Source organism: Lithohypha guttulata, assembly GCF_036872675.1.
Source record: "Lithohypha guttulata strain CCFEE 5908 chromosome Unknown scaffold_2, whole genome shotgun sequence".
NCBI classification, from domain to species: Eukaryota; Fungi; Ascomycota; class Eurotiomycetes; order Chaetothyriales; family Trichomeriaceae; genus Lithohypha; species Lithohypha guttulata.
In genome coordinates this window covers 2,916,790-2,943,803 of record NW_027042751.1, presented here as the reverse complement: position 1 = coordinate 2,943,803, position 27,014 = coordinate 2,916,790, and the positions used below count along the sequence as shown (strand labels likewise).

General features: G+C 49.1%; 9 protein-coding genes and 1 non-coding gene across 10 annotated transcripts; 2 read left to right on the top strand and 8 right to left on the bottom strand.

Annotated features, from left to right (window-relative positions):
* Positions 1-946: 946 nt before the first annotated feature.
* Positions 947-3,555, top strand: DBR1 (lariat debranching enzyme; the record flags this gene model as incomplete). The annotated part of the gene is made up of 3 exons (XM_064897538.1): positions 947-988; positions 1,043-1,144; positions 1,192-3,555. 3 exons carry the CDS (start codon positions 947-949, stop codon positions 3,553-3,555), a joined length of 2,508 nt encoding a protein of 835 aa, XP_064756488.1.
* A 227-nt stretch (positions 3,556-3,782) lies between these two features.
* Positions 3,783-5,081, bottom strand: LTR64_003175 (uncharacterized protein; the record flags this gene model as incomplete). Its single annotated transcript, XM_064897537.1, has 1 exon — positions 3,783-5,081. The coding sequence occupies one exon, from the start codon at positions 5,079-5,081 to the stop codon at positions 3,783-3,785; it is 1,299 nt and encodes a 432-aa protein (XP_064756487.1).
* Positions 5,082-5,302: 221 nt separating this feature from the next.
* LTR64_003174 (uncharacterized protein) lies at positions 5,303-7,240 on the bottom strand (the record flags this gene model as incomplete). Its single annotated transcript, XM_064897536.1, has 1 exon — positions 5,303-7,240. The coding sequence occupies one exon, from the start codon at positions 7,238-7,240 to the stop codon at positions 5,303-5,305; it is 1,938 nt and encodes a 645-aa protein (XP_064756486.1).
* A 2,326-nt stretch (positions 7,241-9,566) lies between these two features.
* Positions 9,567-11,864, bottom strand: YPO7 (Fe-S oxidoreductase; the record flags this gene model as incomplete). The annotated part of the gene is made up of 1 exon (XM_064897535.1): positions 9,567-11,864. The coding sequence occupies one exon, from the start codon at positions 11,862-11,864 to the stop codon at positions 9,567-9,569; it is 2,298 nt and encodes a 765-aa protein (XP_064756485.1).
* An 812-nt stretch (positions 11,865-12,676) lies between these two features.
* Positions 12,677-14,112, bottom strand: LTR64_003172 (uncharacterized protein; the record flags this gene model as incomplete). Its single annotated transcript, XM_064897534.1, has 2 exons — positions 12,677-12,996; positions 13,017-14,112. 2 exons carry the CDS (start codon positions 14,110-14,112, stop codon positions 12,677-12,679), a joined length of 1,416 nt encoding a protein of 471 aa, XP_064756484.1.
* Positions 14,113-15,255: 1,143 nt separating this feature from the next.
* Positions 15,256-16,743, bottom strand: MDM10 (Mitochondrial distribution and morphology protein 10; the record flags this gene model as incomplete). The annotated part of the gene is made up of 2 exons (XM_064897533.1): positions 15,256-16,267; positions 16,319-16,743. The coding sequence occupies 2 exons, from the start codon at positions 16,741-16,743 to the stop codon at positions 15,256-15,258; spliced, it is 1,437 nt and encodes a 478-aa protein (XP_064756483.1).
* Positions 16,744-17,106: 363 nt separating this feature from the next.
* TOMM22 (Mitochondrial import receptor subunit TOM22) lies at positions 17,107-17,725 on the top strand (the record flags this gene model as incomplete). Its single annotated transcript, XM_064897532.1, has 2 exons — positions 17,107-17,212; positions 17,388-17,725. 2 exons carry the CDS (start codon positions 17,107-17,109, stop codon positions 17,723-17,725), a joined length of 444 nt encoding a protein of 147 aa, XP_064756482.1.
* A 704-nt stretch (positions 17,726-18,429) lies between these two features.
* On the bottom strand, positions 18,430-19,601 carry DCN1 (Scaffold-type E3 ligase; the record flags this gene model as incomplete). The annotated part of the gene is made up of 3 exons (XM_064897531.1): positions 18,430-19,058; positions 19,106-19,182; positions 19,522-19,601. 3 exons carry the CDS (start codon positions 19,599-19,601, stop codon positions 18,430-18,432), a joined length of 786 nt encoding a protein of 261 aa, XP_064756481.1.
* A 2,618-nt stretch (positions 19,602-22,219) lies between these two features.
* On the bottom strand, positions 22,220-25,615 carry LTR64_003168 (uncharacterized protein; the record flags this gene model as incomplete). Its single annotated transcript, XM_064897530.1, has 1 exon — positions 22,220-25,615. The coding sequence occupies one exon, from the start codon at positions 25,613-25,615 to the stop codon at positions 22,220-22,222; it is 3,396 nt and encodes a 1,131-aa protein (XP_064756480.1).
* A 196-nt stretch (positions 25,616-25,811) lies between these two features.
* Positions 25,812-25,956, bottom strand: LTR64_003167. Its single transcript has one exon. It is a non-coding gene; the product is annotated as a tRNA-Gln (tRNA).
* Positions 25,957-27,014: the final 1,058 nt, after the last annotated feature.

Sequence of the window (27,014 nt, the reverse complement as noted above, 5' to 3'; positions counted from 1 at the left end):
ATGACGAACGTGGGGCGAGATTAGTGCCTGGACCTGCCTATTTCGGAGCGCCGGACATGAAGTCCATGAGGCTGAAAGAGCTTGGAGCTTTAGCGGATTCTCGATTCTTGTCAAGCATGGCCTTCAAGCCTTCTTTCTCCTTCCTCTCCTTCGCTCTCTCCTTACTGCTGATTTTAGCTGCTTGTGATACTGATGTGATTGTTGCGCTTTGTCTTTCCTGTGCTGGTAGAGTCGATTGTGGTGGACCAGGTGCAAGTCTTTTAGTTGTATTTATCGCGAGCCGCTGCTTTGCAGTACGAGAACATCTTCTGCATACCCGCAACACAAGTTTATGATTTGGTTGCGAGGTTGTGGGAGCAGCAGTTTTGTCGGGTGGACATTTTGTTACCTGCCGAATAACTACTTCCCTTTCTTCTATATCCAGGCATCCGCATGCTGGACAGGATTCTTCACTCGCTTTTGGAGTGCTAGTACCACCAAGTGTCTGCAGAGACAAACAATTGTGTCGACACCTATCAGCTAGTGGCTGGTCTGATTCGTGTAGCAGTCCCGCGGCATGGCTCAGGAATTTCTCGCGAGCGCTGTACGCGACATTGTTCGACATCGGATGATTCTCTTTCCATGCAGCAAATACGAGTTATCTAAACCTTTCACAGCAAGAGGAAAATCTACTCGAAGTTAGAGAGTGAAGGAAACAACAAATCGCGTGCAGGATCTGCTAAATTAGCGGCTCCGTCTTGGCACACTGGCGATCGACACTCCGAAGCAGGTGCCTGATACTCTTTTTCGAAGGCACACATGATGAGTCGTATTCAAACAGATTGCATTGCACTTTCCTAGCTTCCTTGACTTCTACTATTACGTGTCCTGAAGCTCGGACATGCCACTTGAACTGAACAGTAGCATAGGGTGGCAGAAGTGCAAAGCGCAACGCTGGTAATTAACTATGTCTAGCTCAGGTGCCATTAGAATCGCTGTCGAGGGCTGTGTAAGTAATCACTCTCGACCCTGATGGAGGGAAAATCGAACTAATGCCAGTCAGGGCCACGGAAAGCTCGATACCATATATGCCTCTGTGCAAAAATCTTGTGAGATCAAAGGATGGGACGGCGTCGATCTAGTAATTATAGGTGGTGATTTTCAGGTAAGCCACCAATGATCTCCGGCCAGACAACGTCTGACCATGCACAGGCAGTGCGTACTCACCAAGATCTCAATGTCACTGCGATGCCTCACAAGTACCGGCGTATGGGCGATTTTCATGACTATTACCACGGCACGAAAATTGCTCCTTACTTGACGATTTTAATTGGAGGCAATCACGAGGCTAGCAATCATCTCTTCGAGCTTTACTACGGAGGATGGGTTGCTCCGAACATCTACTATCTAGGTGCAGCGAACGTATTACAGCTTGGAGGGCTCAAAATTGCAGCACTTTCCGGGATCTGGGCAGGTTATGATTATCGGAAACCTCACTTCGAGCGACTGCCATATAATGACGATACCATGCGAAGTATATATCATCAGCGAGAACTCGACGTTCGGAAACTATTAGCCTATCGAACCCAAGTCGACGTTGGATTGTCTCATGACTGGCCACACGAGATTTGGAAGCACGGAGATTTTCAGCAGTTGTTTAGGTACAAGTCAATGTTTCGGGGGGACGCCGAAGTGGGAAAACTAGGCAGCAAAGCTGCGACCTATGTCCTAGATAGGCTTCGACCACCGTACTGGTTCTCGGCCCATCTGCACTGCAAATACGTGGCATACAAGAGTCACGACATTGTATCCGAAGAAAAGGCTCAAGAAGCACTAAGTCAGATGTCTCTCCAATCAACTACCAACCAAGCACAGCTGCCAATACAAATGCCGAAGCAGGAGGGCGATATGGTCCAGCAGCAAGTCCCTCAACCCAATGGCCGCGATGCATCGAACGATGTAGCTGGAACAGCACATGTTTACGGAATCTCGGCTTGGTCGAACTTCAGCAATACCGCTCAGGAGGAGGACGCACAGATCCAGGAGCCGGAAGAAGGTGCACACACGGAAGAGACAGCGCAAAATGACCGACGAACCACCGCCAAGTACGAGTTCCAGGAGACCTTCAAACCAGTCACCATAGCAGAAGTTGATGGCGCACTCGACAGACAGTCCAAGCCGGTCAGCAAGATCGTGCCTCCAATTCCACAATATGACGGAACCTGTTTCTCAACACCCAAACGCCGTCGAAATTCGAGTCCGTCTGACGAGGCACAACAACCGGCACGACCTCGCATCAGCGGTCAGCTTGATGGCTCGGCTCCCCCTACTACAATGATCACGAACCCTGATGCCATCGACGTCGACCTGTCTGACTCTGAGGATGACAGTAGCACTAAACCGATTCTGCCAAAAGGTACGTCTCAAACTTCAGTGCAGTGTTTCAGGCATCCTGCCTCGGGTCGTAGATTGTACCAGCCTTACCAGAAGCTCATCTCACCTGCTCGTTCTTCACCTAAGATGGGGTCTATCAGAGAGATGCGATCACAAGAGACTGTCGGCTTGCGTATAGAACACTCAAGCAGTCTGTCCGATGCTTCCCTAGTCCCATTCGTGCTAGTGCCAAACAAGAATGCTGACATTGGCCTAGAAGATAGCTCGAAGCCCGTACGTAACCCTGATGCGTCGGAGGATACCAGCTTGGAGTCAGCACAAGAGGAGGACATATCATCGAAGCAGAATCACTTAGTGCCGAAAACTGATGATGCAGTCCGTGAAACTTCAGCAATCTCGCAAGCTGGTCAGGTGCCAAAACAGGAGCAACAGCCAAAGGCCACGACGGATACCAGTGACGTACCGGAACACTTACGTGCGGAATTGGAAGGCCGGTCTTCAGTGTTTGCTGCGAAAGAAGAGGTAGAAAGAACTGCTGCTTTGCCATTTCCCGAAGACATAACAAACAAGGTGACACGATTTTTGGCACTGTCAAAGCCTGAGGAGAACCGTGATCGAGAATTTCTACAGCTCCTGGAAATCGTACCTTCCAATACCACGATCAACGCAGCCGTGCTGCAGAGACCACTCAAACTACAATATGACCCGGAATGGCTAGCCATCCTACGAACCTTTGCTCCAGAGCTGCAGCCAGGCGGCTCACCAGATGATAGAGTACCGGCGCATCGAGGCGATACCTACTATCGAGAGAAAATTGTCGAGGAAGAAGAATGGATCCAGAAGAACGTGGTCGACAAGCAGTTACTCAGCGTCCCAGAGAATTTTGTGGTTACCGTTGAGAACGATCAGGTTCAGGACCAAGAACCAGTCGACAAGAACGAGATGCCGCGAGAACAGACGAATCCTCAAACTGCTAGCTTCTGTGAGCTCATTGAAATCGAGAACAAGTTCGACTTCAGCGAGGAGGATAGAGACGCAAGAATGGCAGCTGGTGCGCCTGCAAGTAAAGGAAGAGGCGATGGTCATCGTCGAGGTGGTCGTGGGGGACGTGGTGGCGGTAGAGGAAGGGGCTTCGGCGGTCGAGGTCGAGGCGGTCGTGGTCGTGGCCGAGGTCAATGGTAGATCGTGCTCGATCTACAATGTACGAAAACACATGTAGTATTATAGACTGGCTGTATGTTAGCGTTTCAAGCAGGAATATGCATGAATGGAGTTCGGGTGCTCAGGTACACGGAAATATTACAGGAGAGCTTTTTCTTCACCAATGGAAGGACATTGCAGCTCGACTGAAGCAAGGTGAATGCGAGAATCGAAAAGATACATCGAACAGGTCGATAAACAGGTAGTCATCATGCAGCAGCAGATACTGTACTTGCTCTTGATTTGCCCTTTCTCGGTGTCTCTCCTTGCTCCATCGCTGCGAGGCGTCTATAAACTCCTGCCTCCCATATTTCGTACTCAGCATTTCGCTCTTCGCTAAAATAGTCAACGGCATCATTCATCATCGTCCCTAGACCAGGAAGTAGAATGTCTTCAGGATCCGATTCTTCTAGCTGCTTTCTCAACTCTTCTCTTCGTGAGCTCTGTCGAGGCTGAGACTCGTCTGTCTTCCTTTCTCGGGCTATAGGAGTGGCATCGGCGTCGGGATCTTCCTCTTGAGACTCTATCCTAGCCAGGTCTAGAGCTGGAAGTATGTCTTCAGGTACACTGGACCACCAGTCCTGTCCTTTACCGGACAGACTGACCCACTCTTCGTCGTTTATTCGAGAGATCCAGTCCTCTATCTCTTTCTGAGGGTCTTGGTCCTCTGGCCCTATCTGCAGGACTTGTAGTAGGCTCTTCTCAGATATCGCTTGGTAGACCTCTTCGGTCATGGGTCCTTCTTGCATTCTGGTCAAGGTTAACAGGTAGACTGCAATTACCAGACACAGCCAGTGTTGCTGCTGCTGCTCAGAGTTGCTGTCTTGCTCTTCGTCGTCTTCCATTGCCAAAGCCGACAAAACGCAAAAGCCTGTGTATACATGAGGTGCCATCTTAGGAGTTTCAAACATCTTGCATAGCCTCCTGATCGCAGGCAATACATGATCAGGTGCTTCTGCCGTCTTCGTCTTACTAGCTGAACTTTCTATCCGTCCTAGAAAAGCACTCTTTCTTCCAGTTGACCTCGTCGGCGTCGCTAACGGATCAACACCCCTCCGCTTCTTCGTCGGTGTCTCAACATCCTCATCATCAGCACTCACAGCCTCAATGTCTCGCTTCCTCGCCATCCCAGTACCAGTACCCGTGGTCCTCCCTGTCCCAGGCGTACCTCGCCCGGGCGTCTTCCGACCCTTCGGCGTCCCAATCAACTCAACATCCTCAAGCGTCTTCTCCAAAAACGCCAGCAACTTCTTGTACACAGCAGGTCGACAAGGCGCTCCACTCCCACTCTTTATGTTCGGCAATCGTAGCGTCGCGCGGAGTTTTCGACATGCTATTTCGGCGCAGACGTGTGGGCGGGCGATTTCTTCGTCGGGCTTGAGGTGTGTTGCGCGTTGACGGGATATGGCGAGGAGGGAGTCGGCGGCTGAGGTGAGTCTTGGTGGGATGGTGATTGAGGGTGGGAAGAGGGCGGAGAGGGCTCTGTGTACTGGGTTTGTGGACGCCATGGGTATGGAAGTTTGGCGGAGACCTCGTCTTTCGCCTATGTATACCGAGTTCGATGACTGATCTGGGGGAACGCGTCTGCGACGCGGTCGCGTCAAGTGCTCACGTGATTGTAGCACTTAGAGGAAGCATTTCAGATGGCAAGATTGCAAGATGGAAAATAAGAAGGAGTGCGACATGGTCACAATATTGCTCACTTGTGTGCCTGTTCTTTACCAAATCTCTACGACCTCACTTCATCACTTTGATCTGTTTGCTTCTGCTTCCTCCGCCGTGCCTGCTTTTGTTGTGCCTCTTCAGTCGCTTCCGAAGTTTCTTCTCGCTCGCCTTCATCGCTTTCCCCTTCCTCGGCCTCATGATCACTGCCCCTCTCTTCCTCACGAACCTCTTCAATATCTCTTTCCTCTTCGCCGTCTGTGTCCTCATCAGCTCTATATTTCTTGTCGAGCTCTTCCATAATGTCTTGTCCTGGCAGAAGCACAGCGCGGTCAATGGCCATAGGCAGTACCCTATGACGACCACGCAGCATTACAGTCATCAAGATCAGTTTCGATAGTGGCTGCCATGCACCGCAGAAACTGTAGCTGTCATAAGGTAAACCAAGAGTCAGGCCCACTGTACCGTATGCCGATACTGTCTCAAATAGAACAGCGAAGAGGCCGTTCGAGAACCCGGGAGCAGGAGTAGGGCCAGCTGAGATTGTTGTCTGGAGTGTCGTGCTCACAGCAGCTGGGGAAGGTGCCAACTTCGACCGCTCAATGATTGACACAAGCCAGACACAGACGAGGATCCACCACAAATCATAAGAGAGCTGCTTCTGAAGATGCTGACTCAACGTCGATGATGCTGCTTCCTGCTTCTCCGGATCTTTGAGCGCAGACTGCCACTTATTCTCGTCTTCTTGACCTATACTACGCTCCTCGTACACGTTTGTCGTGCGAATGGACATGATCAGTGGCATCGCAGAGGTGTACATAAGGATCATGTACGCGAATTGTAAAGCTGGAGCGATGTCAGACATCTGTATGATGTAAAAGCCTGATTCGCGCAGGCCGTGTGCTTGGAATAGGCCATCGAACCAACGGAGCCCTGTCGACATCTGCTGTCCCTCTGGAGCGTATCCGATATTGAGGATAACGAACATTAACCAAGCAACCAAGTGAATGCCGACTTGCGCAAGCAACAGTATCAAGGTTTGCTTGCGTGGAAATAAAAATAGGTAGCATCTTCGTGGATGGTGAAGTAGGAACATCAGACTGTGGTGCATCTCCGAGTCTTCAGGAACAGCTTTCAGCGAAAGCCATATAATAGCTCGCAGGAAGATGGGATAGAGCGTGTTTCCCGCTAAGATGGTCACGGCTATGAAAACAAGGACTAGATAGTTGTCCTTGAGTGGTATCATGTTGTCGTTGAGCAGGTTGAGCCCGCAATTAGTGTATGCAGAAACAGAAGCGAAGATTGACCACCAGCCCGGATTGAGGTTACCAGGTTGCGCTCCTCGGATCACATTGCTCGTACTCGTATGTTGTACATACAGTGCTAATACAATACACGCAAGCGCCATCCAGAAAATTGAGTAGGCTGGCAGTAGCCAAGTAAGAAGATTAAGAGCACGGAACTCGACGCCACCAACCTCTCTCTGCTGTTGTCGTGTCAATGAGTGGAATCGTCCTTTCTGGTCCAGCTTTGGTCTGAAAGATAGATAGTGGTGATCACGAGGCTCTTGACTACTAAGCCTTGACTCGAAGAATCGCCATACTTTGCGCCAGTATACGCTGTGCCACGGTGCTGGAAACCCTCCATAAGCAGAAAGATGTGGCTGATCGTATCTGTGTTCACTCTTCGTCTCTTTTACCACAGGTGATCTCTTGTGCAGATCCCCACTTGCCTTGAGTAGTCGACGGCGCTGACCTGATGAATCTGATTGAGCTGAAGACCCAGAAGCCGAGCTGTTTCGCTCCACGTCGTTCGCGACTCTGCGTCCGGCTTTTGAGTGCTGCAAGAAGTTTGTCATATATTTGTTGAAGAAGTAGCGGCGGGTAATCACGACAGATATGCTGACTAGAGACAGATCGCCCAGGAGCATGTCGACAAACAGGACCGATTGCTGAAAGCCACTGATAGAGCCAAGATTGATCGTGGTGAGACCGACATTGCACATTGCGCTACAGCATAGAAACAATGCGTCGATGTAGCGAACATGAAAATCGCTGTTGTTTGAACTCCAGAGGATCAGTGACGATATCAATATTGTCGTTGCAAAGTAAGTGAGGTGGACTCTGTAGAAATTCGGTGCGAGTGCATGTTTGATGTACTGCCATGCTTGCGAAGCACGCTCTTCTATACTAACCTCCATCAGCACCTTTCTGTCCTTTTAGCTCAGAATATGTTGATATCCGAGCACCAACTTTAAAACGTTGTCATTTGTGAGCATTGAGATGCGAATTGCCAGATGGCTTCGTCTGTCGTGTGAACATAGAGGTGGATGGTGATGAACAGTCACTATTTCATTATCGTCAAGGATCTCGAGCTCGTGGGGCATTGAGCAGCACTGGCCCCTGCCAATGGGCTGTCATTATGACGACGCTTTAGTTGCTCCTCGTCGCATTCAAACACCTGCATATCAGTTTGTTACTACTGTTAAAGCTGCTCGAAGCTCTGGGCCATGGCCTGCCCGAAAGACATTTCACGAACAGTCAGTGTTTGTTGCAAGACATCTATTGCATACTATTCAGGCTTTGCTGGGGTCACAAAGAAACCCAATTTTATCAGGCCAGCCGAAGCTAAATTTATTGTGACGGCTCCTGAGGTCTGATGCAGCCATCTAGCGGCAGCATTGTCCAACGTGGGAGACTTTCGGACTGACTCCGATACTCCTTCAACTCTCCTCTTTCCTGTCTACCCATCCAGAAGTCGTTGCCATCACAGGTTATTCAATGCATATACGATTGTGACTCGTTGGCTGCGAATCTTAGGACGGAGCATCGTTGGATATCGTGCATTGTATTCTGCACCACGCGACAGTGCATGCAACGAAATTGCAACCAATATTGTTTGGGTATCGTCTCAGGCCATGTATCACTGTACGATACACTGTTTCAATCAAGTGCTCCTAAAAATTGTGCGTTAACGAGGCAAACATTGACTGTCATATGACAACTCACAGATGGGTTCTCTACCATGGCTGACTGAATCACCTCCAGCAATTGACAAGCAGTTCAACGTACCATTCTCGTTGCTCGATAAAAAGAGGCTGAATGCTTCGCACACTAGACTTCGTGATCATGTAGCTGACGCTGAATTCATCAGGGAATGTTCTGAAAAACGCTTGAGCTGATCGCGAGCACTCAACCTCTAGCACTACAGCTATTTGCGGAGATGGTCGAAACCTCTGCGACGTCAGACGTCCCTGCTCCTTCAGATACTGTATCAGCTCTATTCATTCAAAGGAACTGTTTGAGCCTTCAGCATGTCGAAGCACCGCTTCAGCGTCTTCTTTTCGCCCTTGTCGCGCAAGTGGGAGGTATCTGTGGCTCTTTGCATATCATTGGGCAATCCTCTGGCTCTGCTCGTCTCCTCGATACGACGAGCATGCATTTCTGCAGAAGGAATAAGTTTATAGTCACGGATGTGTCCCAAGAAAAATTCTCGTTGCGCTTCTTTCTTTAAAGGTATAAGAGGAGTCGAGTTCCCTTGTGCTTTTGACGACTGCAAGCTGGTAGCAGCACTGTGACCCCCAATTAAAAAAGTGTTCCCAAAAAGTAATCATTTGACTAAACCAGGCCTCTCGCAGAGAGCACGATTCAGTCCAGCAATCCAAAAGACTCAATATCTAGCCCGTTACCATACACCACCGCAAAAATAATGCACATCCCAACCACCCTCCCCAACATAACCTTCCTCCTTATCCTCCTCCTCCTCTCACTCATCCTCCCAATCACAGCTCACCCAAACATCTTCTCACCAACCATCCTCGCACGGTCCGAGCTTCAGAAGCGTTGCCCACCCTTCGATCCAGCAGGCACCAAGAACATCGGCAATGGAGGTGGCAGTCAATTCATCGGCGGCCAGTGTCTGAGTGGTGCGGATTGTGCTTCGGGCTGCTGCGCGACGCCTTGTGGGATATGTAGTGGTGTTGGGGCGAGTACGCAGGCTGGGAAGACGGGTTGTGGGTTTGGGGAGGCTGGTGCTGGTAGTGGTAGTGGAGGGAATGGTGACGCAGGTACTGGTGGAGCGGCGAATAGTAATGGGAACAATGGGGCGGGAAACAACAGGAGTAGCACTGGTAATGGGAATGTCTGTACGGGGAATTAGGAGGGGGAAGATTCAAGGGTGTAAGGATGGAAGAATGATGTATACCAGGCTGGTCCCGTATAACAATGACTATTAACTCGAACGATTTGGTATGCCACCGGCATAGCTCATCAGAATCTGAGTACCACTCGCTCTGATAACAAGTGTGTTCTCTCCTATTGCAATGTCTTCTGTTATGACTCTATCTTCGGTCTTCCTTTTCGGTCGACTCTCTCATCCCTTGGGTCGAAGCCACCGTTACCGAAATAAGCCCATTCAGGTGTTGGTGCACAGTAGTCCTCTGGCCCGAACTCAGTCCCACTCTCGAGCAATTTGAAGAACTTGTCATAGTTGATGAGAGTGCACCACTTGTCATCGATGAAGAAACGTTTCGATGCCATAAGTATGCAGCAACTATGAGCATGTTCAGCTGCGATGCCATAGCCACCTTCCAGTCCTCGCTTCTCAAGCGCAACGTTAAGAGATGTTACGAATTCAACAACTTCTTCATAGAAAGGAACGTTCTGCATCGTCAACCCTGCTCCAGCGGCGGACGTGGTGCCACAATAGGTCACACCTTTGATCTCCACAAAACACGGTAGTGCTTTCTCGATCAGATCTGCATAACCTTCCACTTCATCGTCAACGTTGAAGCCTTTAACGAGTGTGAGGCGAAATACTGTTCGTTGAACAAAGCGTTTAGTGCGAAGGATATCCAGACATGACTGAAAACGTTCCCAAAAGTCACGATGCAGTGGTCGATCGATTTTGCGGAGAGAGTCTTTGTTGGAAGCGTCGATACTAACGTAGAGCTGAGTTACACGTTTCAGGTTTTGCAACTGATCTGGGTGTTGCGCATTGCAGACCAGGAAACTGGAAATTCGCTCACCATGCAGCAAGTCAACGAACTCATTGATGTGTGGATAGAATATTGGTTCTCCAACAAGCGATAGTGCACAATGGCGGATCTTCATGGCTTCTTCGAATCTTTCGGCACGTACACCAGGAACTCCACGCATCATTTTGATCTTCTTGTAATGACCCGCCTTTGCGCCATCGAAGATGACCTGGGGATCATCAACTTGCCAACGCCAAGTCGTGGATACTGGGTTCGTGCCGTGGCGCCAGCAGAAAACGCACTTGTTGCTGCATGATAGAGAAGGAGTAGTCTCCATGCATAGATGAGAGGCAATTCCATAGAAAGAATTTTTGTAGCACGAGCCACGACCTCGAAGTGCGGATTTGGTCCAGCGACAAATCTTGACTCCAGAATGCGTTCCAATGATTGTGTAACCTTGTTTCGTGAGAGCTGCGTATGTTGGTGACTCTTTTGGAACCATAGGCTTGACCTGCAACTGAGTTTGGGGCGTTGACGAGTATATGGTAAAGTCGACAAGAAGAGGAGCCTTAGGTTCTGACTTACCACCCACATCCTCGACATCGACAGCAGCAGAGTTGTTGTTCAGCTTTTGACGCTTCTTACGGCCAAAGTCTGGGAAGTCTTCACTTTGAGGCTCCTGCTCGTCAGCTGCCTCGTCATCACTTTCTACAGACGCGCCACTGCCAGGTACTCCTTCTCCCAAGTTACCTGCTTGTTGCATGTCCCTTAAGCTGTCAATTATACCAATTGTCCAATCCTCAGCAACTTGCTTTATGTTGCTCTTCACGTCTCCAAGACCAACAGGATATGCTCGCTTTCGTCCAGTAAGCTTGGCCAACCACTTGTCAACCTCAATAGCTTGTGAACAAAAACCTTGCTCTTCTGAAGGCCAGCCTTCCTTGTCACCAATACCAAAGACTGAGTATCCTGCTAAGCTAGACATAGGTGCGGTATCGATACGGAAATCATGATGCGTTTCTCTGAGATGCTCGAGGAAGTTTGTTATGATTGAGTCAATATCGTAGGAAGGCAAAATGACAAGGTAGAAACTCGCTGCATTATCAGTCGCTTCAACCTTTGGACCGGACACGAAGTAGTCATCAAGATCAATATAAGAGAGATCAAACAGTTCCGGCTCCAAAAAATCATGCTTGCCTGCGGTTCGTAGGCGTTCGGTCACGATTTCAGCGATGCTTTTGCTATTGCCAGTGAGCGAAGCGTAGAACACGTACGGTTTAATGCATAGGCTCGCTTCCTTTGAAGAAGGCTTGGTCCGCAGAAGCGGCTTCTTGCCTGACACAACTCTTGGACCAACAGGTCGTGCCTTTCTGCTAGAAGCGCGTACACCCACATCCTTGTCAGAAATCGTGAGGACCTTGCGATCGTATTCGGCATCTTTTACAGTACCCAGCCAGCTGGATTTCTCCTCGGTCGCTGGAGATGGTGCACGGTTGTGAACAGTTTGACCTCTTCGCAGAGTGAGTAAAATGACAATGCTAATAAGCAGCGCAGCTGCAACAAATGCGAGTCTTTGTGAGTGCCAGGTTGCGAGTAGGTTGTCGAGCCCGTCCGCTGCGAGAACTGGCCATACTGGCATCTCACCCATGTCCATATTGTGTACAAAAGAAAGTCTTGTATTGTCGCGATTGAAGACCAACCTATAGAGGCGTCCCTCGAAGGAAACTAGTTTGGGTGTATTGAAAAGCTTGGCACCGTCCTCCTCCTCCTCCGCAGTTACTGCATCTCCACCAAGTCCTCAGACCTCGTGGTTCACGTCAACGTAGAACGTGGTCACACCTCATCATGCATACGACTCTTGTACAGGCAGTACGTACTGACCTACAGCACGTAGGACTTCCTCCATCACCACTCATTCCAATATCATGACTGCACACGTCTCGCCGGTATTGGACAAACACAAGCTCCTCTAGCGTCTCCAGAATCCAGCCGAGCAAGTTTAACTGAGGATCAGAGCTTGACGCGTCTTCATCTTCGTTCTACAACATGACAAACCTGGTACATGGAAGCTTGGAAAGCTATGCCAGTCAAATTCGTGAACAGCTTCGAGTGAGAACCGGCACGAGTTTGCAAGGATATGAGCAACATCAATGTATCTGGACCACAATGAAAAGCCAGTTGATATGTGCAGTATAAACAGGGTGAAGGCAACGCTATGGAACGTGGTCTGCACCTCAATCGAGTATATGATGCCAGTAACGATAATCTGGGTAAGTCAGTCCGACACAGCGAAAAACCGTTATCACATGTCATAGAGACTACGCATGTAGCTCGGTCTGTACGAGAAATATAGCACTCAATGCAATTGACCATCTCAAGCCGGCAGTCGCCAAAATTCATCGCGAAAAGAGCCACTTTTCAAGCCGCGAGCACGCGAGATTTCGGTTTACGTGTGTGGCGAAGCTTTCACGACAACGGCCACGATCCCCGCAAGCACAACGACCACAAGAGTGACGACAGTAGCAACAACTTGGTGGACGCCCGCTTCCAGTAAATTCCCCATAGGCTAGCATCAAATGTGAGGGCTCCTTCTTCATACGTGCCGACTTCTTTGACCTTCATTTCTACGTCTTCGAGTGTCGTTGGTTCCTGGATGGCTTCTAGCTTGTTCTCTTTTAATTCTGACTGCTTTTCTCGGAATCTGGACGCTCTCTGGTATAGCTCATTACATGGGCCGAGCGCGGCCGGCTGTCTCTCGCTGTCGAGCTTCTCGCCCCGTGCCCGGGCTGCATGTCTACCCATATACGACCAGGATTGACGACCTCATATTCGACGACAGACAGCGCTCGACTCTGCCTTCTTGGTCCAGCTTGACTTCTCGTCCTGGTTATACTGCCAGCGACCTTTGCCATGGGAGAGGGTGTTTGAGTTGGTGAAGGACTTTCAGAACTCGCAGAAGCTGAACGTCTTCTGGTCCTACGGATTTCTTTCTCATATATCTCCCTGAACCCGTTCCTACTCAGCTCTCTACTTCTATTCCCGGCTCGACCATTCCTCGAAACTCCTTGGCTTCGTCGCGTTCTGACGCTACTGCCACCGTTCGGACCCTTTCCCTGAGGTCCTTTGCGCTCTCCACAGTCATGATATGGATCCTCTCCACTCATACTGCCAATCATGGCAAGACCTCTTCTGACCAAGGCGTTGGTCTCCAGCATATCCCACTCAATGCGCCTGATCTGCAGACGTTGCACAGACTCGTTCAAGGAGTTGATGTCATCTCGCCTCCACCACCAGACAACTCTATGCCACAGATCAGTGTTATAGTACGTCGTCCGGTCAAGGCTCAGGCCTGCCTCCCACATACCCATGCGGTTCGTGACATGCGACTCTCGCCTTCTCATACGTGCTCTATCCCGTGCTCTTCTGGTCGCTGGTGGAAGCGAGGAAGCATGTCCAGACTTTTCACCCTCATATTTCCGCTCTACATCACTAAATTGACTATTGCCATCGTTGCTTCTGACCTCGCCCTCCACGTCCTCGTCTCCATCGACGCCATGACCTTGCGTGATGAAAGCCTTTTCCAGCTCACGGAAATTCTTCCATGTTTGCTTCAACGTCGTATCAAGAAGTCCAACATGACTTTCGTTCTTTCCAACCCGTCGCATCTGTCGTCCTGGGAAGACATGATACCGGTCTCCTTCTTTCAGACGCTCACGTAACATAGCACGTTCAGATTGTATCTCTTGGCGAAGATTGCTGAGTGTAAGCGGGATGTCTTTAGGAGCTGATCGAAGTGTTTTGAGGAGACCAACGTACACGCCAAGCCAGGTGAGTATGGTGAAGAAAAACGAGATAAAGCCTGTAGTTATGCTGGCGATGGATATGGTGGGAAGCGAGGCCATCGGTGCTTATGGACAGCAATGCTGGGTTGGATGGTTTGTGTATTGACGGAACGTAGTCGCCGAGCACATACTATCACTGGCGTATCATGGCTCCAAGTTCTCGTGTCCGTGGAAGGCGGGCGATCAATTGCGAGCTCGTCCTTTGGGTAGGGGTAGAGGCGTCAAATCACCGACTATGTGCGAATCGTTAGCCAGCACGCATTTGAACGTTCGAGACGTATATAGGCAAAGTTTACGAATGTAGTAAGTGTTGATTTCAAGACTCGGGATGAACGGAAATACATACAGAAACTAAGCTTTAGCTTGATGCTTGGTGAGATACCAGAGGTCAGCGGATGGTATTTGAAATGACTGGTGGGTTTCTGGTTCTTCCTGCTCAAACGTAGACAGACCGGATATAACCGAAGACAATGGCATCCACTCAGATAGCTGGCCTGCCTGATGGCAGCATATTCGAGCGGCGCAATGTCGACTCTACGTGGCCTTCAGTGTGAGTGAGAAAAGGAATCGTGAACTCTTGTCCCAAGGCTATCACTGACAGATCCTGATGTTACCACGTAAATTCAGCCCATTAGGGCCTGCAGCTTTCCTCTCCGATATGTAGCACTGGAAAGCAGGGCGTCATGTTGCCTTCTAGCGAAAGGATAGTGGGGCGCACTCCTGAGAACCTTGTTATTGTGTCATGTCTAGCCACGACAGGGTGTTCGCAAGTTGAATTCCGGCACATGTATGTCTTCTGATGCTGTTCGTCTTAATCGTTCAATACCATGCCCTTCTTGATCGTTGGATGTGCTTTCATCGCCAACCAGCTAGTCGAGTCGCAGAATCGCGTGTTGAGGAATTGGGATCTGTGAAAAGGTGTTCAGCGGAACGTAGTCTAGCACTTGTCCGCCATGAGGATGATGCACAAGATCTGTTAGCTTTCGCCACTGTTTGCACAGATTCTGTGATCCCAGCAAGAATAGAGTTTAAGGACGAGAGACTGTGCTGCAACTCTTCTTTCTGTGTAGATTCATGGTTTTGGTTAGGGAAGCGCAACATTTGCTTCTCGGCCGAGCTTCCTAAAGCTTCAGAACATCGAGTTCAGGCAGGTGCGACCCAATCAATCGACCTTTCAAGGTACTTGCCCAGACCCTACTAATTTCAGGTCGAATAAGCAATGCTGACGCCTACTTTGCCTGTCCAACGTTTCCGCCTCCCATCTTCATCAAGCATGGCACTAGGATTTCTCTTCAAAATGCCACCGCCACCACCATCGACAGGACTCACAGTAACGCCCGCACTCACAAGCAAAGACTTGATTCTGCCAGTCCACAAAGCGCTAATGTTCCAGCCGTCATCGACTCTGACTTTGACCACGTTCTCGTGCTCTCTTTCAAGCCTCTCGTCCTTCAATGCTCTCTCTTCAGGTGTAAACCAGTCTTTTGTCCTATTCCTAATCCATGCTAGGTTGTCTTCGTTGACGACAGTACCATCCTCCAACACTCTGATTTTGCTCGTGTGTGGCTTGCGACCTCGCCAGATCTCAGCGCCGAGTGTGTATTGTGACTCCCAGCTGTAGACGTTGAAATCGAAACGGGACGATAGAGCCAAGTTCGAGGTCGGCTTGACGCTGTAAGTCGAGGCTAGTGCACCAATGATCGGATTGAGTGTCAATGTCATGGTGTAAGGGAATGAAGATTGCGAGACATTCGCTGGCGCAAGTAGTGCGGACGTCAGAGCGGCTGAGGTACCGGCGAAAGGTTTCGAGCTACGCTTCTTGTTGTCGGTGGGCGTTATGTGAGAGGCTAGGGTCGCGAAACGCAGGCCTGTTGACAGTCCAATGACGTGCGAGTACGGTGTATAGTAGAACTCTGCACCGGCAGACAACAGGGAAGGCTTTGATTTTAGGCGTCTGTAGTACGGCGAAAGACCGTCTACTAGCTGTGGTGGTATCGGTATATCAGGAGAACCACCTAGCTCGGCCAGCGTTGACATACTGTCAGGTTCCTTAACCGGCTTACCCATGCCAAAGTTCCATAATCCCCTTACGCCCAGCAGAGCATTGTCGGTTGATGCTAAGCCTTCGATCGAGTATCTCCCTCCATCATGCTGCACATGCGCCAGCACCGAAGCAGGAGGGGCTCCAGTAGCAGCAGGAATCGCTATACTTGTACTGTTCAAGTAAAGTGACAACAAAGTCTGCTGTCTAACTCTCCTGGCATACAAGGCAGTGAGAGCTGAAGGAGGAGGTAGCGCGAGAGTGGCATGCAGCAACGTTGGTTTCCTTCCCTCTTTCAACGCCGGAACGGCTCTCGACAGCTCTTCCAACTTTACTGGTAGACACACGTCTCTGTAGCCCTCCACTAACCTCCTCAGAGGAATACTCGGCGATTGCGACGGGACATCCGCCAGCGAAACATTCGAATAGAGGTAGGAAATCGATCCATCGAGCTGACCTAGCGCTCCAAGAGTGTAAGAGTTGGCAAAGTTGCTTGACGCTAGAGACGAGACATGCAGTGTCGCTGAGTTCGGTGTTTGAAAGGAAAGTATGGCGTCGCTGGTTGCGGTGAGGAAGGAATAGCTATTGTCGTAGTTCCAGTCTGTTGCAGCGCCGAATTCACGGATCACATAGTCCATGAAGGGTAGCATTTCGCGAGTATATTTGCGCCTCAAGCGCTATCTGACGTCCATAGACATGTCAGGGGTTCGCATAGGCTCGAACTCGACTATCGAGCCATCTGCAGGAGCTTGTACTGCAGGTAACCTCAAGGTGAGCGGTTGCATGATATGCCTCTGGCTCTCTACGAACTTGCCAAGCCGGCGGAGCAGTGACCTCAATCTTCCCCGAAAAGTTGCTGCCAGATGCTCATGCGACCGAACGACTTCCCCGTCTATCATTCGCAAACACAACTTCGTCGACTTCGTACTTCTTTTCTATCTTCTCGAACTACTCGTATCTATCTGCGCAGGTCTACGATTATAGGACATCATCTAGCATCTTAAGCAGTCAGAATGGTCAGATTAGAAGAGGTCGAAGATGAGACCTTCGTCGACAAGCCAGTATCGTCCAGTGGTGACGCCCTATTGATGGACGACGACGCAGACTATACAGATACAGGTGAGCACACAAGTTCGAACCTAGCAAAGAACGAGATGGACAAGGCGACCATGTGAAGAGTGCGAGCTCTTCCAGCGAAGCACAACTCCTTGTCCTGCTGTCCATCACTATACCATCCTTTGCATCCCATCCTCTACTATTCCATTCCTCAGTACTAACCTCATCCTCCCCACAGACTCCGAAATCAGCGACGCCTCCGACCTCGACTCAACCCCCTACGAAGAAAGCATCTACGACCGTATCACCGCCCTAAAAGACATCGTCTCCCCCACAACCCGTGCAAGACTCTCTTCCGCCTTCTCAACAACCTACAACGCCACGTCAAAGTCGCTGACTTTCGGCGGAAAAGGACTGTGGATAATCACTACGAGTGTGTTATTGCTAGGTCTGCCATACGCGCTGGCCCTGCAGGATGAGCAGATGGTGCAGGAGGAGGAGAGGCAGAGGCAGTTGATGACGGAGGGTCAGAGTGGGTTGATGAATGCGGGTGGCGAGGCGAAACCGGCGCTGTGATGAGGGGTGGTTGAGATGGTTGAGGTTTAAGAGGAGAGGAAGAATGTCCTGTTCGTGTATATGGTCAGGAGAGGTGTGCTGCTGCTGCTCCGCGATACAATCACCACTTCGTACGCTACGTTCGCCCATGACAGGCCGTACAAATCTTGGTTTGGACGCTCTTAAATCTCTTCAAGGAGAGACGAGCGAGACGGTATGCGCAGAGAGCACAGTTAGTGGTCTTAGATGATTCTTGTATAGTAGGTCGGCACTAGAGAGAAGATCTCTCAACTCATGCTGCCAGAGGAGCATATCATGTAAAATGTTGTTGACGTTTAAAGCTAATTCTCACTTCACGACAAAGTTGGTGGCCGCTCCTTGATATGCTATGGACAAGTAACGCAATGATCATGGAAACAGAATCGTTGTCTTGAGCCAGACGCTTGTAGACTTGCCTCGCTGATTCTCTCACGTACAGCCAGCATAAAGTCCACTAGGAGTAGTTCGTCAACCTTTTCACCATCAACCATATGTCTCGTTCGTTTCATCCAAGCCTTGGTCCCTTAGGATCTCGAGCCATGAATGAGATGCAATTGCCTACGAACGTCGGTAGTATCCCTGCAATTTGATGTTGAACACTCTCCAAATATGTTCTGCATCAGTAGCAAGGACTGTTCTGCCATAAATTTGTCATAAGAAAGAAAGGGAACGATGGGATCCTACTCCTAGGTGGTGTCCATAGCACCACCCTTCTCCCTCTTTTCCTTAACGAAAGCCACAAAGTCATCCACTGCGGTAGGCCATGCTCCGTCTTCCGACCACCATCCTAATGTCTCACCACCTTCTTCTCTTGTCTTGGCTACCAGTTCAGCAACCTGGTTCCACAGATCTTTATTGACAGGTCTTTTGTTCTTTCCCTCATAATACTCGCGCCACAGGTCGTACCACTTCGTCGTGGGACTGTTCCATTGAATCCCACCCTTTCCGCCACCAAAGAACATGTCCCAGAATGCGAAAGAGTCTTCCAGCGGTACCACTCTTTGACCTGCTGGTTTGGCGTATGTGAACGACCCCTTGTAGACTTGTCTGAAGTAAGCTGGATCGGACTTCAGTTTCTGTCTCAATGTTTCAATGTACAACTTCTGGCTCTTTTCGTTGTCGCACGGGTTTGACGGCGTAGACACGTTCGACCAGTTGTTGACAAAGCTTTCTCGGGTGAGCACGCCCATCTCTGGGGCATCTAAAAGGTCGAACATAGCCAGGAAGATTACATCGTCGAGCCCTATTCCCAGCGCTTCGAAGTATCCCATGGTGCCTTCAAGACCAATCCTGTCAGGTTCGTTCGCTGGGTCATCTGACAATGTAAGCATTTCAATCGCGAAATAGGCAGGGGAGCATTACCTCGATACTTGTCAAAGAGCTTTTTCAGGTTTTGCTGAACGGGGGACGGTCCACTGTTCGTTGATCCAGAGTAGTGTCTGTGAAATACATGTTAGTAATTCAAATTACGAACATATGCAAAGTGCAACAATATAACGACCAGTTTCGCAGGAGTGAAGAAATTTCGAGGTGAAAGCCAATGGCTCCATGGCCTGTATATAGTCGTCTTGTACACGAATTGTCGCAACTCCGACCACCGTGATGCTCACGTCAGTCTTCGCCTATCAGGAGCTTTCTTGCTCTTAGCAACGAGAACCTTGCGTTGAGGGTATGGCTTAGTTGATGAAACCTTGTATAAATACAACCAATGTTCGTGGATTGCACGTAACGGAGGTTGGTCTCGTTCCTGATAGACGACAAAGTGCATAAACACTCACTCTACCGATTGCAGCTTGGCCTTCTTCGACCTCACGGCCGTGGTCATGGTCTTGGTTGGAGCGGATTTGCGCTTCGGCATCGTGATAAGTTTGTTGAAAAGGATAAGGGCGAGCACAGAAGCGATTGTGGTGATCAGGTATTGCGGGAGAATCATGTGAATTCTCTTGATGCGGCTCTGAGGAAGGAACGACTTAATGTGTTTGCAACAATCGGTGAGGACAGCCTTGGTGGTCACTCGGACGGCAGTCACGATTGTTCAAGTGAGGTGACAACGACACTGCATTGCTTCCTGAGTATTGTTGGAAAGCCAGGGATGTAGGATACTTTGTCTTATGGTCTATTAGGTGATGTTGTGAATGAGACGTGATGAAGTCTTGAGCCTCGGATGTGTATCGAGAGTGCAACAGGAGTGATGAGCTTGACTGTGAAAATGAGAAATAGACAATACTTACGAGTTAACTGCTCTCTCTACATCCCAGTCGTGACTCTTCAGCAGCTGTGAAGGCGTCAGAATGCGCAAACCATCACCGTTAATTTTGAACAAACCCGTGCGGCAATGCTCTCCTTTGCTTGGGTAAAGTTGACAAATTGGCTGATCGCAGCCCTTTGACTCGAACTGTAAGTCGGCATCTGGGGCGGGTGATGGCTTCAACAGGGTGTGGACAAGAAAATCCAGAGTTATGGGACAGGCTCTGGTACTAGTAGACGGTAGCCTACTGTTGGAACCAGGCACAACGGAGCCTCCAACCTCGATGGTCTTGAAAGGGAGCTTTTTACCCCATTAAAAACACGGGAAATGCCTCTTTTTGGGCGGGTATGATCGATTACATGTATCAAAACGTCACTCAGGCAGAAATGGGCTTGTCAACTCGAGGTTGATATTGTGATCACGTGCAGAAGAGAACAATCACCTACTGGTGTACTACAACTGAATCGATGTCACAAAATCACATCGTCTCGATGCATGCAACTCTCTGACAGATGTCCATAACCGCGAGACCCCGTAAGCAGCACAGAGTCAGACATGGTCCCAAGGCTTCTACCTCCCACCGATCGGTCTTCCACCAGCATTCCAAGGACAAGGATGACTTCCATTCTCGACCTTCCCACGGAAGTCCCAGGATCAAGTTTTCTGAACGACATAGCCAACCTTCGCAACGTGACAGGAATCTGCCAGTCGTGGCAGTCAATAGCCTTCGAGGTCTATGCGACCCAATACTGCAGACAATTCGGTATACACCGTGAGGCTGCTTGGGGTTATTGGAATGCGAAACTGTCGCCAGTCCAAGACAATACTCGAGTATGCTATTCTGGACGAAGATTGCATGGAGCAATGTCAGCAAGACAAGTTGGTTCCGGAACGTTTCATGTTCGAATGTGATGGACGTCTGCGATCATCTGTCTCCCTTGGTTACTCTTCCCAGTAAAGCAAGCAAATAGCTCGACTGGACCTGAATGCAGGAAAACTTGTCGAAAGCACCTAGGAAATGAATCTTCGGTGTCTCGCGACAAGTACTATCAATCTACCTCCCGTGACAAGCTCAGCCTGACATTGTGAAGGTCGCGACCAAGAGATACTAGAGAGGTGCAAATGAACGGAGAAGATATCACTAGATAGAACGATACAGATGGGAGGAGACCGAACTTGTTGCTCAAACGCGTGCGCACGACGTGACTGCGAGCTTGAAACCTGTAACACATTATCGTTCCAAGTTGTACACAGAGTTTTGGCTCTGGAGTACTCGTAATATTGGCGCTTTTTCGTTGTCCATTTGCGAGCCCATCTACACGTTCACGTTGGTTTTGCAACCTTTCTTGATTCTCCACGTCCTGTCACAACGTCTCTCATCTCTTTCCAGCTGACAGGAACCATTGCATTTCCATTCTCACTTTTTGCAATAACAACACCAAACTCGTTGCCAGCAGTGCTGACATAGTAATTCCGCTCATCGCCCAAGCTGATGACGGTGGCCCTGATTATGTCGCCAACGCGAAACGACTCATTCATAACGACTTTGTCTTTCTCATACGCTCTGATGTCTTCTCTACGCAGAATAGCGATAAATTGTGTCTCGTCATCCGTAACTGTAGGATAGGGTGTGATGCTGGAGTTCGAAGAGATGGGTGGTTCGACTGCGAGAATCGCGGCAATTAGTTGGCGCTGCTGAACACGGAGGATGCGGCACAGGACAGTGCTTCCGACGGTTGGGAGACTCGTTAGCTGAGTGGCTGCGATAGAAGAAGTTATTGAGATTGTGGGCTTTGTAGATTTGGAGGTAGCTGGAACAGTGAGTATAGTGCCTGCAAGTGAGGCATGAATAGAATTTTCTGAGACGTGAGTTCCTGGTCCTGGCTGGTGGGATGATAATTCTGCTAATACTTGACCTGGGATTGCAAAGGATGCCATCATGAGCATATAGCAATAAGCTGCAACATCAGATAGAGGTATGTGCTTGTATCGCAGTGAGCTGTGGGCGCAGCTGTTTACTCAGGTCCTGACAGCGATCATAGAACTCAAGTTGACTCTCGAACAGAAGAGCTTACGGGTGAGGAAACAACAAGATGTAAGAAATAATTTACAGCTCATGAGTATTTGCTTGATTTGCTTCATCGGCTTGTCTTGGCATAAAATCGCGAGCCTGAACAAGGTGTCCACCGTCCGACCTGGTTGCTATAGACCACGATGGTCACGGTGCTTCAATCTATGTCGCCTGCACCAGCCCTTGTTATACGACATGTTGCTTTCCATCTCTCAATAGCTTCAGTGTCACATCTCTTTTCTAGCTTGCCTTTCAGCAGATCGAAATAATCTGCGTGTTCGAAATCGTTCTTGGACATGATGCTCAACCAGCCATATACCCCAAAGCGTGTCCATAACATATCTGCGCCACCAGTAATATCGATACCGTTGCGGAGAAGTGCCAAAATCAACAGCTTGTTCTGCCGAGACAAGCATGGGCTAGAGTAAAGGGACAATACATGCTCCCACAGGTTACAGCGGCGATATAGTTCCATGTCTATTTGGCTGCGCAAGCCAGATGACATAATCTGTAATAGCCACTCGCGCTCTTTGTTCCAGCTATCTTCATCATCACTGTGAGGCGCTTCTCGCAGGATGTGCTCAAGCCAGTAATCGACTGTGACCTTGAAAGACCACGAGGGCTTACGAAGAAGAAATTTGTTAGCCTTGGGAAACATGATGTGCTGCGGTTGTAGTGCAATTGTGAGCAGAGCGTTAGCAAGCACTGGCACGAAAGTTGGCAATGGTTGTGCTAGATCGTACTGATTAACTGTTTCACATAGCTCGCCCAGTATAAGGAAGATTTGTTGCTTGCCTTCGTTCGATGAGCCACTATCAATACTCTGCAAGATTTGTTTGAGTACCTGATTTGCTTGGAGCTTGACTTCTGCATCATTTGCTGACAAGCACAAGATCAGACGCTGCAGTCGTTGTGTGCTCATCTCAAGCTCCACATCAAATCCGGCTGGCCATTTATCAAGTCCTTGCAGACTATCTGGGACGGAGGTCGAATGAGTGCACAATCTTTCCAGGACATGATCCGCATTTGACAACAAGTTGTCAATCCCCTTAAGAGCCTCTTCTGCTTCACTTCGGTTTTCCTGCTTGGTATACCATGTTGTCTCGATGACCAAAGCTTTTTCGCGGACTTTATCCAGAGCATCCTGCAGATAACTTCTCGCCTTGCCATCTGAGCCATGCAACATAGCTTCTTGGAAGTGCATCATGACCCGGTAGTTCTCACCAGCTGAGTCCAGCAGGGAAAATAATCTAGCTATCCAGGCGGCAATGTTCTTGACGACACTCTTGTCGTGTTCATAGCGCTTCAGAACGATATACCATTGCTCTGCTATCGCAGCCACGAACAGACTCAGGGGCTTTTTGTCTGAGACGGCCTGCGACGCAGACTCGGTCTCATCAAGATACTTGACTGGTCGTGCACTTGCTCGCACAATGCAATTGTCAAAGAGAACGAAAAGTTCTGTTGTGGCCGAGAACTTCTTGGAGGTCAAAAAACTGCTACAAAGAGCGGCGAAAGATGTCTCGCTGGGACTGAGGACTCCTCGATAGACTAGAACTTGACGAATGATTCCAAGTATCGTGCGAGTTGAGGACGAAGACTTTGCGGTCACGCAAATTCGAAATAGTGTACTCAAAGGACTCAAGGTTTCGTTATCAGGTTTGTGTAACCACTTGGTCGTTGGAGAAGATTCTGCTATCTGCACACAGTTGGCAAGCTGTTCTAGGATCAAGTCTTCCTCAGCCTCGGAACTCTCAAGCTTCAAGCACATTTCCGTCATTATCGGAGCTATATCAAACGTTGTCGACGTTGACTTATTGGAGAGAACATTATGGTAAGCAAGCAAGCACTCAAGAAGCGCAGGTCGCACCTTGTCGCCGACACTGGAGCTATGTTGTAAGGAGAGGTTGAGATCTCGAAGTGTCGGCAATCGTGATTCTGCAAGTTCACAAAGCTTATCACTCGCTTGGTGCCATAGGAAAGTATTGGTTGACGAACATCGAGCGAAAGCATCCAGGACGTTGTACAGCTTCGTCAATGCTACTGCCATGAGTCGAGCTGCGGAAATTTGCAGGACCTCATCTTTTGAGGACAGCATTTTTGTGAGATATGATCGATCCATCGGCCGAGGTAATACACTCTCAATCACGATGTTGAGCGGCGGAGGAGAATGTGGCTGGCCTTCGAGTTGACCAAGGTCTTTTGGAATAGGTGCTTCGATAGCCGCAAATATCAATGCAAACTGACCTCTCCAAGTAACATTGTCGCTGCTCGCAGCGGATATCTGTTTGTGTTTCCCGAAATACTCAGCTACAAGTTCTGGTGCCGCATCCAAAATACTGAGAAGAAGGGTTGATTGCAGGTTGTCCTCGTAAGGTTTCAATTTGTGTATGAAGGAAGCAAGGGTAGTATTGACAACCGGTACCCTGTCGCTGCGATCATCGAAGTAGAAAGGTGAATCAAGACCCAAGTCGATGAAGTCATCTCCAGAGCCTGTGAATGATGGCGCAGCTAACGAGGGTGGATACCATCCCTGTTGAGGTACCAGCACTCCATTGTCTGAAGCGCAAAGCTTGACCAGGAGCTTATGTGTTGCTGTCCGTACAGAATCTCTAGCATCACCTGTCTCATCCTCGAGCTCGTAAGAGTACAAAGCAGACAGGTTTTCAAGGTGAACTGCGTTGAAGAAACGAGCTATACCGACCCTGGATAACTGATTGTCAGAGATGAGGTGCTGGTCAATAGCTTGTAAAACATCGTTGACAATATCGTCGCCATCCTGAGTCAGTCCTCGCAAACACGCATGAAGTGCTCGAGCTTGGGCTAATAGATCTAATTTCGAGGTTGAATCGAGGTACTTTAGCATAGCAATTATGAGACGTAGTGCCATACGTCGTACAGATGGTCTCTTCCTCTCCTCCACATCATTGCTAGATACCTGTAACTCCAATACAGCCTCGAACTTGTACATTATCAGATCTCGTCGATACCAGAACTCGGCCGCTCTTGCTCCGGCATCGAAGCTTACCATCTCCGTCAATAATCGAAGACATGGTGAGGCGAGATGTGGCTTGGTTCTTGGTGATGCTAAACACTTTTCGAATAGCTTCGATTGATCGCGCTTCAGAAGACTGTCAATGAGTGCTAGCCCGAAAGAACGTAGCTCGATGATTCCTCCTATAGCCTTGAGTAATTGCGCTAATGCTGAGGGAACCGCTAAAATGATGGCCTCTGCATTGTTTTCGACCGCGAAGGACCAGGTTGACAGTAAATCATGGAAATTGAGCTGATCGTCTGAGATTGATTGTTGCGACAGACAATATTCCTTCAAGATTCGAAATTGCTCGGCTTGTTGCGACACATCCTCGAGGTGAGAGATTAAGAAAAGATAGTCCTTAAATGCGTTCACACCATCCTTGACCACGGGATCAGTGCTTTGCTGGAAATTTATCCATTCGTGTATTTGATCTACTGTGTTGACGGGTCCTGTAGTGATGTGATTTTCGGAGCTGGTCTTCAAGCGCTTCGCTGGACGTTCGTGGATATCTGCCATGACTTTGTTTGGACCTTGGAGTTAGTCGAACGAGTGGTGAGAAAACTTTTGAGGTGGTGTGTTGGCCTTGATGCCTTGATGCCTTGCATATGTTGCATGCCTGTATATGTTGATGCATTACATGCATCCTGCTGCCACCCCATCATTGATGTTGTTTCTGATATGATTTCGACCCGCATGTGCAGCAAAAAAGAAGAGGTCTTACCCGGATTCGAACCGGGCTACAAACTGTTAGCTAGATGTACAACACAAGCGTTTTTCGTTTTACGAACGTCACCGGAATAGTGAGGCAATTCAAGCCTGATCAGAATCCGAGGTGCTAACCGCTACACTATAAGACCTGATCGAAGTCGTCGTTGATTTGGGGCCAAAATTCTGGCCATAGATACTCTAGCATCACAATTTGCAAAAACAGAGATGTGTGACCGATTTCCAGCCGAGGCATGTTCGAGCATGTGGAAGTTTTAGCGCCTGGTGGCACGTGTTACAAAGCCTAGACCTCTAACTTCATCAGGCCCTTCAGGCCACAAAGAATGATATCACTCGGCTGCGATTAATCGTCAATTGCAAATTAGCTAGCAGTGGCTAGCAAAACTCATCATTTGGCACCTTTCAAGCGTATCAGTGTCTCACATCTATAGCTATGGAGAGTAGCGTAGTACGAATCACCTGACGCGAAGGAACGGTTACGACTTGTGAGTACGGTTGCATCGACGAGCCGCACAGTACGACCTAGCATTCCGAGGACCACGATGTGATCCTCCCTGGGTATCGTTGTCGACATAATGTTGGGCATGGCACCAAACAATGGAGGTCGAACCGAGAAGTCTATACGTCTTTGGTCTCCGATATGCGATTGAGGACTCATTGCTGCATATGCTTGGTTGCACATTGAATAATGAGCTGACACGTTAAGACCCCTTCCTAGATCTGATGCAGTCAACTCACTGTGGACTTAATGGATGCTGCTTCAGTTTCGGCGTCCTAGCAACATCAGAAGGTCGACTTTCGAAAAGCCTCTAATCACGCAATAGTAAGAATTGTCTACGAACGCACGAAAATCATTCAACTAGCTCTACAATGGAGCCATGGTGTTCAAACAGAAGTCCTGCCAGTCTGCTCAATTGAAGCTAGCATATATCTGTGTGATTTCGTACAAGCGAAGTAATATTGATCTGAATAGACCACTGTTCGGGAAGGTTGAATCCATCGATATTGGGGAGCTACGCTGCACAAGGGAAGAGTGAGTCTGTGAGTAGATACACTGAATTCCATCGATCGCTATAGGAGCTAACATAGTGAGAGTGGCTTACCAAAGACCACTAGTACCAGGTGAAAGTACTGGTCACTTTGTCCTTGCAGGGGAAAAAAGCATTACATGTGAAAGTGAACTGAGAAG